Raw genomic sequence first — 20,062 nt, 5'->3', positions numbered from 1 at the left:
CTATTTTCCAATCCACTGGGACCCTTCCAGATTCTAAGCAATTTTGGAAGATTATAACTAATGCAAATACTATCTCCGCAGCCACTTTTTTTGATAACTAGGATACAGACCACCTGGCCCTGGGACTTGTAAGCTTTCAGGTCTAATAGTTTTCCCAGCATCATTTTCTTGATGCTGGTGATTTGTTTTAAGTTCCGCCCTCCCCGTTTACCTTTTGATTTTCAAGTATCTTTGGGAAATTTTCTAAGTCTTCTACAGTGAAGACATATACAAAATACCTGTTCAACACTTCCACCATTTACTTTCCATTATCAATTCCCCAGATTCTCTCTCTCTAGAGGACCAACACTAGCTTTAATTACTCTTTTTCTATTTAATTGCTTGTAGAAACTCATACTATCTATTTTATATTACTAGCAAGTTTTCTTTCATACTCAACTTTCTCCCTTTTTATTTTTTTTTAATAATTCTTTGCTGGTTTTTAAAATGTGACCAATCTTCTGACCTACCACTAATCTTTGCAGATTTGTACAGAGTTTCTTTCAATTTGATACTATCCTTAACTTCTTTATTCAGCAACGGATGATGCATCCTTCTCAAAGATTCTTTCTTTCCTACTGGGATAAATATTTGCTGAGAGTTATTAAATATCTCCTTAAAATTCTGCCACTGCATCTCCACTGTCTTACCTTTTAATCTAGTTTCCCAGTTCACTTTAGCTTTCATGCTTTCCTGCCCTTATTATTACCTTCATTCAGGTTTAAAACACTAGTCTTAGACCCACCCTTCACACCTTCAAACTGAACATGAAATTCTATCACTACCACCTGAAGGCTCCTTTACCATGAGATAATTAATTAATCCTGTGTCAGGTCCAGAATGGCCTGTTTCCTGGTTGGCTCTAGAACATACTACTCTAAGAATTCTTTTTTAATTAATTCATGGGATGTGGGCGTTGGCCAGCATTTATTGTCCATCTCTAATTGCCCTTGAGAAGGTGGTGGTGAGCTGCCTTTTCGCACCGTTGCAGTCCATGTGGTGTAAGTACACCCACAGTGCTTAAGGGAGGGAGTTCCAGGATTTTGACCCAGTGACAGTGAAGGAACAGCAATACATTTCCAAGTCAGGATGGTGTGTGGCTTGGAGGGGAACTTTCAGGTGATGGTGTTCGCCTCCTGGATGGTAGCAGTCATGGGTTTGTAAGATGCTGTCTAAGGAGCCTTGATGAGCTCCTGCAATGCATCTTGTAGATGGTACACGCTGCTTCCACTGTGTGTCAGTGGTGGAGGGAGTGAATGTTTGTGGATGGGGTGCCAATCAAGCGGGCTGCTTTGTCTTGGATGGTGTCGAGCTTCATGAGCTTTCTAAGAAATTGTCCCGCATACACTCTATGAACTCATTTTCCAGGTTACCTTTGCCAATCTGATTTATCTAACCTATATGTAGATTAAATTGTGGTACCTTCCTTACACACCCCATTTATTTCTTCCTGTATACACTGTCCTACGGTGTAACTACTGTTAGGGGGCCTACAAACTACTCCCACAAGTGACCTCTTAGCTTTCCTATTTCTTATCTTCACCCAGACTGATTCTACTTCTTTAATAAAAGCAAAAAACTGCGGATGCTGGAAATCCAACACAAAAACAAAAATACCTGGAAAAACTCAGCAGGTCTGGCAGCATCTGCGGAGAGGAGCACAGTTAATGTTTTGAGTCTGAATGGTCATTCAGACTCGAAACGTTAACTGTGCTCCTCTCCGCAGATGCTGCCAGAGCTGCTGAGTTTTTCCAGGTATTTTTGTTTTTGATTCTACTTCTTGCTTTTTCAAGCTAAGGCAATCTCTCAGTACTGTATTAATGGCATCCTTAATGAACAAAGTAATATAAAGATTATACAAATAAATAAATATATAAAGAGAAAATATTTGCAGAGCCATGAGCAAAGACTGGGAAATGGGACTAATAGGATAGCCCCTTCAAAGAGTCGGCACTGGCATGATGTGCTGAGTTGCCGCCTTCTGTGCTGTAAGATTCTATGATATGACCTCAGAGCTGCATTTTGAATATCTCTATTTCAGATGGGATATGTTGACTTCCAAATTCGTTTTTAGGAGCAGTGTTTTATCATAGGGATCTGATTGTAAAGATCAAATTATATATCCTAATTCTTAATGTCCTTTTTTTTCATTCCCCTGGCTTGTTTCAGCTTTTGGGGACTGGTTTTATTTAAATTGAGAGCATTGAAGACATCAATACAGTTAAGCAGTGCAACGTAGCTTCCAAGAATTGCCATGCTCCATATTTGCAGTCATTGTTGAACTACTCCTGGTCTATACACTGTATACCTACAGTACTGATACTAATTCAGCTTACCCAGACTGCTCAGTTAAAGAACCTTCTCTAAACCAGTTTTCTTCCCACATGTTGTCATTGTCACTCACCTTTCACCCTCCCAGCCAGTCGATTTTCTGCTCGACTGAAGACAGTGATTGATGGGCGGTCCTCAGCCAGCTCAACCCAAGTTGTCATTCCTCTACTGTGGGTTGATTGAGTTTTACCTCTGAATTAGAGAATTGTGTTCAGATCCCAAAATCTAGGCTCACACTCTGGTGCACTCCAGTACTGAGCAAGTGTTGCACTATTGGAGGTGCAGTCTTTTGGAAGATGTGTTAAAGTAAGGCCGTTTCTGCCCTCTTGGGTGAATGTAAAAGATGCTGTGGCACTGTTTTGAAGAAAAGGAGGGGAATTCTCCCCAGTGTCCTGGCCATTATTTATCCCTTCAACCAGTATCACTAAAACAGATTATCTGGTCATTATTGCATTTATGTGTGTGGGACCTTGCTGTGTGCAAATTGGTTGCTGCATTTCCTACATTACAACAGTGACTACATTTTAAAGTTCACTTCAAGGTCTTTGCTTTTCTTTCATAGATGGACTGTTTCACCACTGGGGAATGGTGGCAGGGGAGTAGAGGCTTATCACAGTTGAACTTGTTTTCTTTGACCTTAATCAATAGCTACACACGCACATGTACTTCCCTGCAGGGATCACCTGGATGTTGGTTAAATGTAAGATTCCACAGCCAGTTGTGGTGCCCCATTGAGATCAACTGATGCAGTACATCAATGTCTCAGTGCTATGTCACATAATCCATCTATCCACCAACTCATTAGCTGAGCACTTCTCCCCATGCTAAACAAGGAAACATTGCTAAAGAAAGGTAAAATGGATCTTAACTCAGGAAGTAATGTGACAAACTCGACCTCTCTTCTGATTACAGGCCTGCGAGAAAGTTGGTATACAGATCCCTCGGTTTTGTTACCATGATAGGCTGTCCGTTGCCGGGAATTGTCGAATGTGCCTGGTGGAAATCGAAAGGGCACCTAAGGTAATGGGAGTGTTTGTATGTTATAATGGGTGGGCTCTGAACTGAATGTATGTACTGGAAAAGATGGGCAATGAAAAGTGATGGTCCTGGGAAATAAATTCAATCTGTCATGACAAGGGCCGATTTAAGGAGAGGGTCTCAGTGCCAGGGAAGCAACTGTGTTCCCACAGGAAGAAAGCTGTGGGAAAGGATTTTTCTAACACAGGGATAGAGTGACTTTTAGGGTGAGAAATAAGATTCAGAACACATTCATTCAGCACTATAGCAGGCCATTTCAACCATTGTACCAGTGCTGGCTCCCCCACTGAAGCTACACCATTTCTTGTCTCTTTTCCCCAGCCCTCTCCCTCTCTGCTCTATCCACTGTTCTTTACCCCTTCCAACACTGTTTGAAGTGCAGGATTGCCTCCTCTGCATCGATACTATGCTGCCCGTGGCAGGGGCGCTGTACACCTGTGGCCAAAGGAAGATGATCGACATAAAACACCTTCATATATCTAAAAAGTAAAAGTTAATTGTAACTTTTGAAATAGGTTAACTTTTAAAACAGATCAACAAGAACCCCCCTTCTTAAAATGAATTGATTCAATATAAGTATTGAATTTCACCCCCCGCCCCATAATAATGAAATGGTAACAGTTGTATATATAAAATATACATATATCTATGTATGTTACTCTCTGACTCAATATATTATTATCCTGTAGTTGACTACAAATTTTGCTGTCCTTTTTGTTATTTTTTAAGCCTGTGGCTGCCTGTGCTATGCCTGTGATGAAAGGGTGGAACATCCTTACTAACTCAGAGAAAAGCAAGAAAGCCAGGTATAGTATCTATGAAACCCCTTCACAGATAACTGTGTGAATGTGCAGTTAAGAAGAACTGAAAAAACCCACCTGTCTGTATGGCTCAATTGCAGTCTGACCTTTTTAATGAAGAAAACTGTTAAACTGATAGGATTGATGTAGCCTGATGAATGTTGTGAAAAATTGAGACACACACAGATACTCCTGGAAAAAAAAGGACAGGGAAAGTAACTTGCAGGGGAATGGGAGAAACATCCCCACTGTATTCCAGGATAATAAAATGTAAGGTCTTGGGTGTGGGTTGAAAAGTATTGGTGAAATACACAGTCCTTCTGTTAGAATACACAAGAGACCCGACAAGTTCTAATGATGTGTTATTGAAACATTCTCTGTTCAAAGTACAACAGAAGATGGTGTTTCACTGTCCTGTACATATATATTGTATCCAGCTACTGTGCTTCATTTTTGTTTTGTTTTAACAGGGAAGGTGTGATGGAGTTTCTGCTAGCTAATCACCCATTGGACTGTCCAATCTGTGACCAAGGAGGGGAATGTGATCTCCAGGTACACTGCAATTGATAGTAATAAATCTAAAAGATTTTGTTTCAGTGAGTGAAGGTATAGCAGGATAACGATATTATAATTCTGGTGGCTCCCACCACTTTTGTTTGCGTTCTGTGCCAGGGACCATTCCCATAAATGAGACCCAGTTCCCTATGAACTGTAATGTATCAATGCTGTGCTGCCCATGTGTCAAACAGAAGTGTTTTATTTTAAGATTTTCATTGCTATCAGTTGCTTGCACAGTCCTTTGAATAAACTTTGTAGATTGAGACTTGTGCTACAAATAGTTAGGTTTATTAAAAGTAAAAATTAAATGGGAGCAGAAAATTAATACAGCAGCTCCTTTAATTTGCATCTCCTCAGACACGAGAATAATAAAAAGTGGAGTATTTTGTGCCTAATGTTACCAAAACCTAGACAGTCTCCATAATGTGGCTTATCTTTGAAGCTGGGTTTCTCAGGTGCTCACTTCCACATGAGCTGTAATGTAATGAAATATGCAGGACTCAAGAGCTGATACAGGCTATTGTGGGAGATATCTCCCTTCCACAAAGCTGTTGGCCACCCACAAGGAATTGCCTGCTGCCCTGTAAACACATTTGCTGGTGAGCCACCACCTCAGTAATAACTTTTGTCTCCCTCCCATGAACAGAGCTAACTGTTTACACTACCTGTTTGGTCTGTGAGATTGGCTCCCAACCTTGTTTATGGCATTATTCAAGAGAATAAGTTCTAACACCATAAAGTAATAAATAAACCCTGTGCTGAATACTCTGAAGATTCAGGTGTTGTTCATGCTGAGTAATGGAGGTTGGCATGGTTTGTGCCAATGGTATTGATTGACCTGGTGTTAATGGGGCTCATGCAATAATGCTCACAATGACATCAGGTATTCATATGATTTAAATAAATGATACCAGGGCTAAATGTGTTCAAATCATGATAGATTGCAGGCTTGTATTCCCATGAGTATTCAAGATGGAGTGATCTCAGTCATGTGTTAAAGGTGATTAAAGAGTTTGAAAAGGTATTTCCTGTCATGGAGTCCAGAACAAACCATAACCTTAAAAATTAGAGCTGGGTCATTCAGGGGTGATGCTTGGAAGCAGTTCTTCACACAAACAATAGTGGGATTCTGGAACTGTTTTCTACCGCTGCTTAAAATACTGTTGAGATTGGAAGGCATTTGAATGTTTCAGAACCAAGATTGATGCAGTTTTGTTAAGTAAAGGTGAAAAAACCAAGGTGGGTTGATGGAGTTAAGATGTAGATCAACTATTATCTAATCGAATAGTGGAACAGGCTCGAGGGGCTCAGGAGTTTACTCCTGTCCCTGTGTTTGTCACCCTTCATGACAAATCATAAATCTTTATCCCTTTACAGTTATAACTGAGGCATTTGCAGTGTTTTGCTCCTTGAGTATGTTCCTTCAGAGTGCCAAAACACTGTTAATATCTGAGATGTTTGCCCAGTGAATGCAGTATCTCAACTGCCCCATCAGCTTACTGCACAAAATGGACATTTGAGTTCTTCTTAGCCAACAATGAAGAAAAATTCTCAGCAACTAACTTCCAGCCAGAGTTCTCCAAGCAGTACTTGAAAGAACAGCATCAGCAGAGTATTCAGGAAAGGTGCGGAGTGTTTGGGGAGAAGAGCTGAAGCTGGAGGGAAAGTGGAAAAGAAGGAAGGAAGGAATTAGAACTGAATGGAATTGTTCAATTTTTTCAAGGATACCATACAGGAATTCTTTTGGCTTTCAGGATGAAATTAGTGGGGAATGAGGCGATGAAGGCATTAGCCAAGAAACTCTTGCACAGTTGTTTGATAAAGCCTAGTTTTGTTGAGGAACTAATGAGAATAATTTTAAGAGTATTAATACTGGCTGCATTGAACATAAATCCAGCAGAATTTCTGAATGGCATTCTTTAATATAAAATGAATTTCAGATGAGTGCTCCAGAGGATTTTCTAAGCAGTAGTGGCGGTATTCAAGCACTTTGTCGACTTGAGCGACGTGGTTGAATAGCATAGCACTTCAGGAGGTCACAAATCTACATATTTAGTAAACGCCTTATATCTGTAAACATTTCCTGTCAACTCTCATTGTCTCAATTTATGTTGGAAACTGCTTACGTAAACGTGTCACGCTGTAATTACATTCACCAGTGGAGATGCTGTAATTATGGTACGACAAATTTCTGTAGGTAGAAAAGGCATGAAATGGGAAATTAAGCAGTGCAGGCAGGAAGTGGATGCAGTTGTAGTATTTTAAATAAGATTTTATATCTGTCAGACTCAGTATAATACTCCCAGCTATTCCCATTTGTGTTCTCTCTGTTACTTGCTGACTGTTGCCTTCCTATTTCATATTTCCTGTGTAATAATTGTGATTGGTGCAGGATCAGTCAATGATGTTCGGCAGTGACCGGAGCAGATTTACAGAGGGCAAGAGAGCTGTGGAGGATAAGAACATTGGGCCACTTGTGAAAACAATAATGACGAGATGTATTCACTGCACACGCTGCATCAGGTAGCTGCCCACAGCCACTTTATTTTATTAGCACACTGCCTGCTATTGCAAGCATCCATATCAACCAGAAGGTCTGTGAAAACGTAGCTTATGATAACTGGGGAAAGAATTGGGCCCAAGGTGTTGGCTGTGGCTCAGTGTTAGCATTTATTCCTCAAGTCCCAGTGCAGAAACTGGAATACAAAATGTAGGCTGAAACTCCAGTGCAGTACTGAGGGAGTGCTGCTCTGTTGGAGGTGTCGTCTTTCAGGTGTGATATTAAACCAAGGGCCCATCTCCTTTTCAAGTGGATGTGAAAGATCCCATGTTACTATTCTGAAGAAGACCAAGAAAGCTTTCACTGGTGTCCTAACTAATATTAGTTCCTTAACGAACATCATTAAAATAGGTTGGTTACTTTCCCATTGCTATTTGTGGGAGCTTGCTGTGTGCAAATTGGCTGCCTTTTTTCCTACATTACAACAATGACTACATTTCAAAATATTTCATTGGCTGTAAACTGTTTTGGGACACCCTGCAATCATGAAAGGTGCTCCATAAATGTCGTTTCTTCCTTTTCAAATAGTTTTTGCATCTCAGTATTAGGGAGGTGGAAAAAAATCATGAATGAACTCGAGCTATTTTCCTTTACCATCAGTCAGACTTTGTAGCCTTAGGACACAAACCTCCACACTAGCAAAAGAATAATACACTGCAGTTTCTGTAGAGTAATTTTGCATTGTCAGGAAACACCTTTTCAAATTTGTGTGTGAATAAGCACTTTGTCATTCAAGTCACAACCATAGCAAATTGCAACTGAGACACCGTACTCGGGGGAGGTTGAGGGGGTGGGGGGGGTAAGTGGTTTCTGCACTTATAACCTGTGCTATACCTAAAAGAGAATCCTTAATAATGACAGGCAATGTGAAAAATGGTGAGCTGTCCCGTTTCCCTTCACTTTACTGAACACAAACGGTCGTACAGAAGAAAAATGTAACTTTCATTCTTCTTCAGGTTTGCCAGTGAGGTGGCGGGGGTGGATGACCTGGGCACCACAGGAAGAGGGAACGAGATGCAGGTTGGCACATACATCGAGAAGATGTTCATGTCCGAAGTGTCAGGGAACATCATCGATCTTTGCCCTGTCGGAGCTTTGACATCTAAGCCTTATGCCTTCACTTCCAGACCGTGGGAGACCAGGTGAGTATTTTCTCAACTATTCATTACTACACCCTGTTGCTGTACCTTGTAGTTACACATGTTTGTACGTTGCTACTGTATACTCAGCAACATGGGTTGGGGTTGCTGATGCAGTGCATCATGTGGTGTTAGGGGTACAAGGACGCACTAGTTATTTGCCTGCTTGGTGAAAAATTTAGAAACAAAAGTGCACTATTCAGTCCTTTGAGCCTGTTCCACAGTTCAATTAGATCATGACTGATCTGCACCCAACTCCATTTACTTGCCTTGCTTCCATTTCCCTTAAAACCCTTATCAAACAAAAATCTATCTTTTTCTTCCTACCTCCCTCTGGACCATGACCCCCACCACCGAACATCAAGCCATTGTTTTCAGAACAGTCACTGATGTCATTTCCAAAGGCTTCCCACCTCATAATTTCCCAACTCCCTACAGCTCGCTTGCACCTCCTTCCTCAGATCCATAAACAAGTCTGTCCTGGTAGACCTGTACCTGCTCCACTGAACTGATTTCTTCCTACCATGACTTTTTTTCTTCCCTTGTCCAGCCTCCTCCCTCAACTACATCTGTGATTCTTCTGAAGCAATCCATCATTTTAAAGTTTCCAATTTCCTGGCCCTAACCATCTTCTCTTCTTCATGGATGCCCAATCTTTCTACACCTCCATCCCCCACAGGATGTTCTGAGGGCTCTCCACTTTTTTCTTGAATGGAGACCCAATCAGCTTCCATTAACTACCACCCTCCTCTGCCAGGCTGAAATAGTTCTCCCATTGAACAATTTCTCCTTTAACTCACCTCACTTCCTCCAAATAAACAATGTTGCTATGGGTACCCACATGGTCCTCGTTATGCCTGTCTTTTTATGGGATAAGTGGAACATTCCTTGTTTCAATCCTACTCAGACCCCATCCCTCCCCTCAACTGTCTTTCCGGTACATTGACGACTGTATGTCCTGCTCTCACCCTGAATTGGAAAAATTCTTCAACTTGGGTTCCAATTCCTACCCATCCCAGTTTCACATGGTCCATCTCTGACTCTTCCTTTCCCTTCCTTGACTTCTCTGTCTCCGTTTCTGACAACAGGCTATCACTTAATATTCGTTATAAGCCCGCTGACTCCCACAGCTACCTCGACTACACTTCCTCATATCTTATACTCTGTAAGGATTCCGTTCCAGTCTCCCAGTTCTTTCGTCTCTGCCGCGTCAGTTCTGATGATGCAACTTTCCATACGAGTGCTTCTGAGGTGTCTCCTTTTCTCCTCAACCAAGGATTTGCCACCCCCACCACCATGGTTGACAAGGCCATCGACTGTGTCCATCACATCACCACGTTTCCCTTACTTCTGCTCTCACCCCTTTCCCTCTCTCCCAGAACCACAGTAGGGTTCTTTTTGTCCTTACCTTCCATCCCACCAGCCTCCATATTCAAGGATCATTTTCCACCATTTCCGCCACCTCCATCATGCCACCACCAAACACATTGTTCCCTCCACTCCCCTTTTAGATTTCTGAAGGGACCGTTCCCTCTGTGATACCCTGGTTCACTCCTCAGTCACCCCAACACCCCTTCCTACGGCACATCTCCATGCAAACGCAGGAGATGTAACATCTACCCTTTTACTTCCTTTCACCTCCCCCTCTAAGGCCCAAAACAATCCTTCCAGGTGAAGCAGCGATTTACGTGTACCTCTTTCAATTTAGCATACTGTATTCACTGCTCACAATGTGATCTTCTCCACATTGGGAAGATCAAGCACATATTGGGAGACCACTTTGCGTAACGCCTCCGTTCAATCCACAAGCATGACCCCAAGCTTCCGGTAGCTTATCATTTTAATTCTCCACCTTGTCCTCACGTTGACACCTCTGTCCTTGGTCTGCTGCACTGTTCCAATGGAGCTCAACGTGAGCTGGAGGAACAGCACAGCATCTTTCAATTAGGCACTTTACAGCCTTCCCAACTCAACATTGGGTTCAATAACTTCAGAGAAAAATCTCTTACCCCCATTTTGTTTCCTTTTCTTTGCAGGTTTTGGTTTTTCTCTTATTTTTGCTTCCAGACAGCAGCACCCCTGCTCTCGGCACATCTTTTGTTTCTTTATTTCTTTTCTTGCCCCATCACCATTTCCTTTGGCTCTGTAAAACTAACTCTTCTGTCATTCAATCTCTCCTGTTTTCCACTCTAAACAGACCTTCCTTTTGTCCTTGTTCCGCTCACTTTTTGCTCAAAGCCTATTACATCTCTAACTTTTCCCAGTTCTGATGAAAGGTCATTGACCAGAAATTCTAACTCTCTTTCTCTCTCCACCCATGCTGCCTGACCTGCTGAGTATTTCCACATTTTCTGTTTTTATTTCAGATTTCCATCATCCGCATTATTCTGTTTTTCAAGAAGCCTATCAATCCCAGTTCGGAAATTTTCAGTTGACCTTTTCTGTGAAGAATTGCTTCCCTGAATTATCACCATCACTCCCGAATGGCCTAGGTCTAATTTTAAGGTCACGGCCCCTTGTTCCCCACCAGAGGAAATACTTTCTGTCTATTTATGCTATCAACATTTTTAATCATTTTGAACACCTCATTAAGATCACCCCTTTATATTCTATACTCAAGGGAATGAAAGTCTAGTTTATGAAACCTGTTCTCCTATTTAACCCTTTTAGTCTCTATATCATTCTTGTGAGTTGAAATTTCACTTTCATTGAGACCTGTCAAGTGAGTTGTACAGCCTCCTACACAGGAAACCTAAAGATTTTGATTCGACGCACAGAATCCAATCATAGTGACCAGCATCTAAACGATATGGTGGTCTATCTAACTGTGATGTTGTGAATAGTTTTATTGCAATGTACTGTGTTTTCAGGACCATGTTTAAGTATAACGTGGGCTTGGTGAGCTTAATGCTAGGATCTTGTTCCAGTTCTTCAACCCAAAATGCCACATAGATACGAATCCAGTCTGTACTTACTTTTGTCACAACAGTCATAATTGTTTTACAACAGGAAGATAGAGTCCATTGATGTGATGGATGCCGTCGGAAGCAATATCATTGTGAGCACGCGGACTGGGGAAGTGATGAGAATCCTGCCGAAGTTAAATGAAGACGTGAATGAAGAATGGATCTCTGATAAGACCAGGTGTTGTATTTTAATTGGATGGGGTGTTTTGTACAAAGCATTGCCCATAAAATACTCCAACTCTATCATGAATTGACATGGATTCGCAAGTCCCATGTTAGAAAGTGAGGTGGAAGAGAAATGTCACCCTTACCAGGTGCCAGCCTTGGCCCAGGTGTAACACTTTCACCTCCGAGCTAGAAGGTTGTGGATTCAAGTCTCACTCCAGAGACTTGAGCATAAAATCTGGCTGACACTCAAACACAGTACTGAGGGAGGCCTGCACTGTCAGAGGTGCCATGTCCTGGCCAACATTGCTCTTTCAGCTACACCTAAAAACAGATTATCTGGACATTATTGTATTGTTCTTTGTGGGAGCTTGATGTGCACAAATTGGCTGTTGTGCTTCCTACATCACAGTGACTGCATTTCAAAAGAACTTCATTGACTGTTAATTTCTTTCTAGTCCAGGTAGAGGAATATGACATTTGTTAGATTGTTGAATCCTAGATAGTAGCATAGAAGGAAGCTATACAGCCCATTGATACTATGCTGGCTCTTTTTGAAGAGCATTCCAGTCAGTCTCCCTCAGCTCTACTTTCCCCATATCCCTGCATTTTTTTTCTCCCCCAAGTATTTATCAAATTTTCTTTTGAAAGCGGCTATTAAATCTGTATCCACCGCCCCATCAGGCAGTGCATTCCAAATCCTGACCACTCATTGTACAAAAGTTTTTCCTCATGTCATCTCTGGTTCTTTTGTCAATCATTTTAAATCCCTGCCCCCTGGTTATTGAATCTTCAGCCATTGTCAACAGTTTTTCTGGGCTTGCTCTATCTAAATGCTTCATGATTTTAAACACCTCGATTAAATCCTCTCTTAACATTCTCTGCTTTAAGGAGAACAACCCCACTTCTCCATATAACGCCAATCCCTCAGCTCTCGAACCACATGGCTATATGGATAGTATACAAATATTGGTAAATTTGAACGGTATTAGATCAATTCGATGCAACGGCCCTTAACATAGAAAACTTATTCCCCATACAGGTAATACACAACAGTAAAGGAATCAATAAACATGCAATGTGCAGCAAGCCTCTCTGCTTCCAGTTCTGTGATATACTGATGTGATTTTTTGGGGGGATCTTACTGATTGATTTATTTTGAAAGTGGATGTAATTTTTAGCTTTGCCTGTCTTGTTCTGCAGGTTTGCATATGATGGCCTAAAGCGTCAGCGGTTAATCATCCCCATGGTCAGGGGTTCTAAGGGGCAGCTGGTATCTGCATCCTGGGAGGAGGCATTAACACAGATTGCTGAAGTGGTAAGGAATGGCTGCAAGTTACATTGATCTGAACTTGTTCATCAAACATTGCGGGGTGGGAGATTGAGGGAGATGTTCTGTTATGGAGCATACTGCACTTGATCCAACACAGAATCTGCATGTTATCCTTGTACTCAAATACCTCCCTTGTCTCATCCCTTCCTATCTTGTAACCTTCTCCAGCCCTGTAGTTCCCTGAGATTGCTATGACAATAGTTCTCATACTGGTGTTTCCACAGATCCCTGTGGGTTCATTGACACTTTTCACAGCGTCTAAAACACAGGGCTGGCCACCGAGGTGGGCGACCACCCAGAGTGCCTTGGTCAAGAGTAACCATTTGAGTGGCAGCCTGAGGCAGGCTCTGCTTCCACCGTGCTGCTGCTCTCCCCTGATTTTTCTCTCTGGGCTCCTGCTCTCTTGCTTCTCCTCTCGGGTTCTCTCCAGGCTCCGGTGGTTTCTGCCTCTGCCATGGAAAGGCAGGCTTTGCAGTGAGTTGCAGTGAGAAGTAGGTACACACCTCTTCCCGGTGTCTGTTTTCATAAAACCATTATTCAAACACTCTACATCTAGCACTTCAGTATTATGATTATTATATACTATTATAATTTAAATGAGGATCCATGATTACTAATCCATTTTAAAAGGGGTTCTTTAAGCAAAAAAAAGTTTGAGAACCACTGCTCAACGTTATCCAAATCTGGCTTCTTGAGCATTCCCAATTTCTGTCATCTCAATCTTGGAGGCTATGCCTTCAAAAGTCTAGGGCCCAACTTCTGGAAGTATGTGCAAAGGAGAAGTCCACCTCAAGATCAAACATGGTACAGTAAACCCCCTTCCCACCATTCTGCCGGCCTACCCTCGGGTATCCAAGTATCCCAGTGAATACACTTGCCAGCCCATGGTACGGCTGCTGGTTTTTTATCCAGTCCAAAACTGGAAAGGGATGAAGAGAACATGTGTGGTGAGTGGCAGAGTAAGGCCAGAATTTTGCCATTAGCGATTTGGCAGCGGGGCCCGCCCACCGCCGAGCCGGTGGAGCCTGCCCGCCCATCGAGGGCTAAATTCTACCCCAAGTATTTAATGGTACTGCTGTGCACATGTATGAAGCAAGCCTGTTCACATGCCTGTGTGCACCACTTTTATTCAAATACAATCAGCAAACTGTCTTTCGTTCAATCCAATTTGCAATAATCTTATGAGTTGGTGAGCTGCTTTCTTTGGGAGACCGGAGAAGAATTTTCTGTCTGGATATACAAAACCAAAGTTATTCTTGGTTGAACACAAGATTTTAAAAGGAAAAATAAAGTGAAAATTTAATAGATTTAAAATTACAACGTGTTTTGGGAGAGTAGATGGGGAGAAACTGCTTTCACAGACAAGAGGATTGGCTGCCAGCGGACATAAATTTATAATCAGCAAGAGGAACAGAGGGGAGATGAGGATTTTTTTTCGGGCAGTGAGTTGTTCTGATCTGGAGTCCGCTACCTGAAAGGACAGTGGAATCAGATTCAATGGTAACTTTCAAACGGAATTGCAAGTATACTTAAAGGGAGAAGTTGCCATGTTATGGGGAAAAAGAAGGGGAGTGGAACTAATTGGATAGCTCTTTCAAAGATGTGGCACAAGTATGATGGGCTGACGGGCTCCTGTGCTGCATGATTCTATGAAATCCAAGATATTTTTCCCCTCCCCACACCCAGCCCTCACCATTGATATTAATATTGTGGCTGCAGTTGCAGAGAGTGCAGGATAAAGGTGTGGCCGCTATTGCTGGAGGAATGGCTGACGCCGAGGCTCTCGTGGCCCTGAAGGACTTGATCAACAGGTTGAACAGCGACGCACTGTGCACAGAGGAGATCTTCCCGATGGCTGGAGCTGGGTAAGGTTGCAGTTGTGCAGCATTGGAGAATACAACACAGGATCAGATAACAAACCCAACATGATTTATAACAAGTTGCAGTAGGACTGTGACACCACTTGAGTTGTTTGTTCTTTTTGATGTTAGTTATATTTCTGATTGGATTCCTAGTGTTCTGCCATTGGAAGCTTTGGTTTAGTGAAAAGAAAAGGACTTTCATTTAGATGGTGCCTTTCACAATCACTGGATATTCCAAAGTGTTTTACAGCCAATGAAGCGTTGTCATTGTTGTAATATAGGAATGGAACAGTGGAAAGGTATCACCCTCCAATGGCAGGAATTGGTTATTACTTTGTCAATTCACTGCAACTCCCGATGCCCACTAATAGATCAGCTGTTCCCTGATATATTTGGGGGGTTGAAGCTGAACGTGAGCTCAAATGTAAAAGGAGAATTTGTAGCAGTTGTTTTCTAACACTGCAGGGTTTGTGGAGGTTGCTTACAAAGAGAGAAGCAGCGCATGACAAAAGTCACATTAATGTGCAATTATCAGCTCAGGTCCACAGCCATTTCAGCCTCCTCTCTCCTGACTGATCTAGATCTACTGGCCTGTCCCTGGTGGGGAGTGGGGGTGGTGTAGGGGAGGTGGGGAAGTGATTTACTAGGTCAACTTTGTGAACCTCTTAAGTTATCCACAGAACTTTCTGTCTAGGGGAAGAAGGCACACAGTCTGCCTTTAGGCTTGTGCTCCTATGTAGCATGGCCAGAATTACAAGATTGCCCTAAGGTTTCATTTTTCTATCTATTACTTTCCACCCCCTTCTTCCTGCCCTGCTGGGAGCAGCAACTCAACAAGTGAAGAACTCGGGGATCTGACCTGCATCCAACAACCATCCCTGGTACATCAATGGGGCTGTTTCTCCTTTTAAACAGATACTGTCAAGTTGAAGTCTCAGTTGACAATACACTTGCCTCTGAATCAGAAAGTTGTGGGTTCAACACCCACTGCAGGGCTTTTGAGTGTCCTTCACTATGCGTTTGTTGGGTGTATGTGAAACTCTTGAGATGTGATACAGCTTTATGTTTTTGGAGAGCAGGAGCCTCTCCACGCTACTATATGGAGTAGTGTGATGTGGGTAACCATTGCTGCAATTCTCATATGTGCAACTCCCCACCTCCATCTATATTATTTTGTGTTTGTTCTTGGGATGTGGCAATGTTGCATTCATTGCCCATTCCTGGGAAGTTAATGATGGTAGGCCACTTTCACTGACTGTTAGTGCAATGTGCCCTAGGATTATTTGTAAACCGGATCGGATTAAGGACATCAGGATGCCATTCCTGAAGGACGTAAGTGAACCAGTTGGGTTCTACCATAATGTTACATCTTTCATGGCTGTTTTGTCCGGTGCCATTCCACAAGGTAGCCCAATTGAATTTTTTTCGCAGCTTGGCACAGCAGGATTTGAATTGAAGGACTCTGGGTTTCTTGTGCAACCACTTACCCATGACATTTATTGGCTCTGCCATTGGCAAATTCCCCAACATGAATATCCTGGGGATCATCATTGCTTGGAAATTGAACAGTCCCTTCATTCAGTGGGTCAAAATCCTACAAATCCCTCCCAGACAGCACAAAAGGAACAATTTCATCATACAGACTCTAGCAGATCAAGCAGGCAACCCATCTCCACCTTTTCAAGGGTAATTTGGGATGGGGTGATAAATGCTAGCCTTGCTAGCAATGCCTGTGTCCCAAGAATTAATAAATTGCAAACAAAATAACCAATCCACCACCAGAATTGTCGGGGGGTGCCAACCAGAAGCTAAGTAAGGGAGGGTGAGCCACCTGGGGCTGGTCTCAGACCTCCTGGGTGGCTGAGTGAAAGGTAACGGCAGTGAGCTGGGAACAGGCTTCTTTTGCTGTGGAGGCTAAGGAAGGAGGGAGGGATAAAAAAAGGGCTATTTTATAAAAAGTTTTTGGGATATTTGATACAGGGACTGTTAGCAAGAAAAAGATGACCATTTAGATGTGAGTCTATTATAATGGAAAGGATTATGTTTTGAAACAATCTACAGTACCCAATCAAAAGTAAAAAGCATGGTGTTACAAAGTGTTTTCGCTAATGGTTGACATTCTTCTGTTTCCAAACAGTACCGACTTGCGCTCCAATTACCTGCTGAACACCAAAATCTCTGGAGTGGAGGAGGCTGATGTGCTGCTGCTGGTTGGCACTAACCCACGCTATGAAGCCCCACTTTTCAATGTTCGAGTCAGAAAAAGGTAAGCACGTGAATGATCACTCAATTGGAAAAGGAAGCTTGCTTATTTTGGTTGCAAATGGCTTCTGTCCTTGGCTTGTTAGTGCTTCTCTTTGCTCACTGGCTTTGGCTGACAAGGTATCTGACAAAACAGCAACAACAATTTGCATTTATATAGTTCCTTTAATGTCATAGAATGTTGTAACACCCTTCAAATGATTGTAAGCAAACAAAAAGATTTGTCACTGATTTACAAACTGAGGTATAAAGGTAGATGATCATGAGTTTGGTCAAAGAAAGTTTTAAGGAACATCTTAAAGGAGGAAAGAGAGGTAGCAAAGCAGGCAGGTTTAGCGAGAGAATTCCGAGCTTAGAATTGGGCAGCTGAAGGCATGGCTGCCAATGGTGAAGCAATTAAATCAGTGTTTGCAAGAGGACAAGAGTGAGAGGAGTGTTGGGATCTCACAGGATTTGTAGGGCTGGAGGAATCGCACACACGTGGAATGATCTTCATTAAAGCCTGAATCTCTGATCAAGCTTTTGGTCACCTGTCTTAATATTTCCTTGTGTTACTGGGTGTCAGATTTTGTGTGATAGCAGTCCCGTAAAGTGACTTGGAGTGTTTTACTATATTAAAAGGCACGGAATATATGCAGGTTTGTTTGTCACCTTGGCTCTGTTAGTAGTAAACCTGCCTTGAATAGAAGATTGTGGGCTTGAGCCACATACCAATGCCACTGGTAAACAGGTTAGTAGACCCTTGATCTCGTGCTTTTTTGTTGGACCTTGCTGGAACATTTGCGTATGTAATTGCACTGAAATTAATCCTTTCTGCAAGGCTTTGAGCCATTTTGACATGATAAAGTGCAAGTGTTATAATTTTAGCAGTGCATGGTTACTCCAGAATTTACTTGAGGTTGCAACCAAGGATACCAGCCCATAAAATAATATGGCTTTATCTCAAATAGGAGCTGCACTGTTTGATGCTCTACATGTATAAGATTTGTAACATTTTGCAAAAATGGTGCTTGATCTTGACAACCTCTGGGTATCCTGTACTCAGTTAGCAGCTTTCATTGGGGGTGCAATGGTTCACCTTTGTCTTCCCGGATCCCTGTTTCTTGTTACTGTGCTCTGTCAACAGGATCAGACTCCACTGTCACCTCTCTCCCTTCTCTTCCTCTACCGCACCCAGCAATTGAATGTTTTGCAGACATTTGTTGTCAAGGCTCGCACGTAAACGGCGGCTTCCGGCATCTGCGGAAATGTGTTCTCGCTTCAGAATGTAATCACCTTCAAGAGAAATGGGGAGGGATGGGGCAAGAAAACACCTTTGTTGTCAGGTTGAGCAACTGCAGATTTTTATGTTCTTTCATGGGATGTGGGCCTCGCTGGCTTGCCCATCCCTAATTACCCTGGAACTGAGCGGCTCGCTAGGCTATTTCAGAGGGCAGTAAGAGTCAACCACACTGCTGTCACATGTAGACCCAGACTGGATAAGGATGGCAGATTTCCTTCCCTAAAGGACATTAGTGAACCAGATGGGTTTTCACAACAATCGATGATAGTTTCATGGTCACCATTATTGAGACTAGCTATATATTCCAGATTTTATTAATTGAATTTAAATTCCACCACCTGCCTTGGTGGGATTTGATCCTACGTCCCAGAGCAGTAGCCTGAGCCTCCAGATTACTAGTCCAGCAATATTACCACTGTCATATCATATTTGTTTGAGATTCCTCAAGATGGATCATTACATGGTACTGAATCAGTAAATTCATAGAAATGCATTAGAAGTTACAACCACAATAACAGGCCATTTGGCCCAACCTATCTGTCTCACTGATTGCCCTCAATGCAAGTAAATCGTCCTGATCGCATTTACCCACCCTGCTCCCTATATTGTTTTCACCCCTTTTCCTTCACTAACCTGTCCAATCTAGTATTTATCCTTGGACCACAACTAAACCTTTGCAATCTCCACATGGCAAACTTTCAGTCTCTGATAGCCCAGGTTGGCGGGGGGGCAAGGAGAGTGCAAGCACAATGCCTGGAAGCCAACTACAGATAAGGTATTGAGAAAAAAGAAATGTTAACTGTGGAGAAATTCTGAAGGATCTGCACCCACATCATTATTCTTTCAAATGCTACTTAACCATACATTTCCAGCATTTTCCATTGCATTGAAACAGTTAAGGACCCAGTAATCGGGCAATGTGTAGCAGCACACCATATAAGTTGTTTCATTCCTTCCAACTGTTTCTGCCTTTTTACAGCTGGCTGCACAATGATCTCCAAGTGGCTTTAGTTGGGACAAATGTGGATTTGAGCTACACCTACAATCACCTTGGAGACTCTCCACAGGTGTTACAGGAGATTGCCTCAGGGAAGCACCCTTTCAGCCAGGTAATGCTTTTCCTGACCATGAGAAGTTCATACTTTTTCATTTTATTTTAATCCATGCATTATACACATTTCAGTTAATAACGTTGCTGATGGAGCAACTGCTATGAACTTGGTGGCATTGGCATGGAATTGACTTCTGTCCTAGCATATTGAAAGTTGATTCATTTAGAACTCTAAGAAATTTGGCTAGATATCATCAGGGAGTAGAGTGATTTGCCCTTGGGACATGTTAAATGAAGACTTCTAAAACAGGACCTTGATTGAGTGAACTAATATGCTTCTATAACAATTCAGCGTGTTCATAGAACTGTGTCTCCTCTCTGATTCACAATGGTTTCTGTAAACGGATCTGATCGCTCACTATTTAGAAACTACTTTTTCAGTAATCTTCCCATAGAGAGTTGTGTATCACTGAGCATGAACATTTACCATTTCTTCAATAATATGTTTACTGGATTTAATGTTGTCTTCTGTTTAAGTATTTCAATTGATGAATATTAAATGTAGTAAATTTTTGGACCAACCTCAGTAAGCTACTAATTTACAGTTTAAAAAGGAGCTGAGCACCCACAACTGTTGGCAAATATTGGTGTCAGATAAAGCCGGCCTACGTTAAAA

The 20,062-nt window shown here is 42.2% G+C and overlaps 1 protein-coding gene across 1 annotated transcript in view; it reads left to right on the top strand.

Moving 5' to 3' along the window:
* Nucleotides 1-20,062, top strand: part of ndufs1 (NADH:ubiquinone oxidoreductase core subunit S1) — a 46,396-nt gene that overhangs the window by 10,630 nt on the left and 15,704 nt on the right. Inside the window, exons 4-13 of the mRNA XM_078551555.1 lie at nt 3,283-3,390; nt 4,138-4,214; nt 4,679-4,760; nt 7,159-7,289; nt 8,283-8,468; nt 11,475-11,609; nt 12,800-12,914; nt 14,649-14,794; nt 16,929-17,057; nt 19,315-19,444. Of these exons, the coding sequence (XP_078407681.1) occupies nt 3,283-3,390; nt 4,138-4,214; nt 4,679-4,760; nt 7,159-7,289; nt 8,283-8,468; nt 11,475-11,609; nt 12,800-12,914; nt 14,649-14,794; nt 16,929-17,057; nt 19,315-19,444 (1,239 nt within the window). The remainder of the gene's footprint in view (nt 1-3,282; nt 3,391-4,137; nt 4,215-4,678; nt 4,761-7,158; nt 7,290-8,282; nt 8,469-11,474; nt 11,610-12,799; nt 12,915-14,648; nt 14,795-16,928; nt 17,058-19,314; nt 19,445-20,062) is intronic.

This window comes from Cetorhinus maximus, chromosome 11 (assembly GCF_964194155.1).
Source record: "Cetorhinus maximus chromosome 11, sCetMax3.hap1.1, whole genome shotgun sequence".
NCBI lineage: Eukaryota > Metazoa > Chordata > Chondrichthyes > Lamniformes > Cetorhinidae > Cetorhinus > Cetorhinus maximus.
The sequence above is the reverse complement of the archived record's forward strand: the minus strand, read 5'-3'. Positions and strand labels throughout refer to the sequence as shown.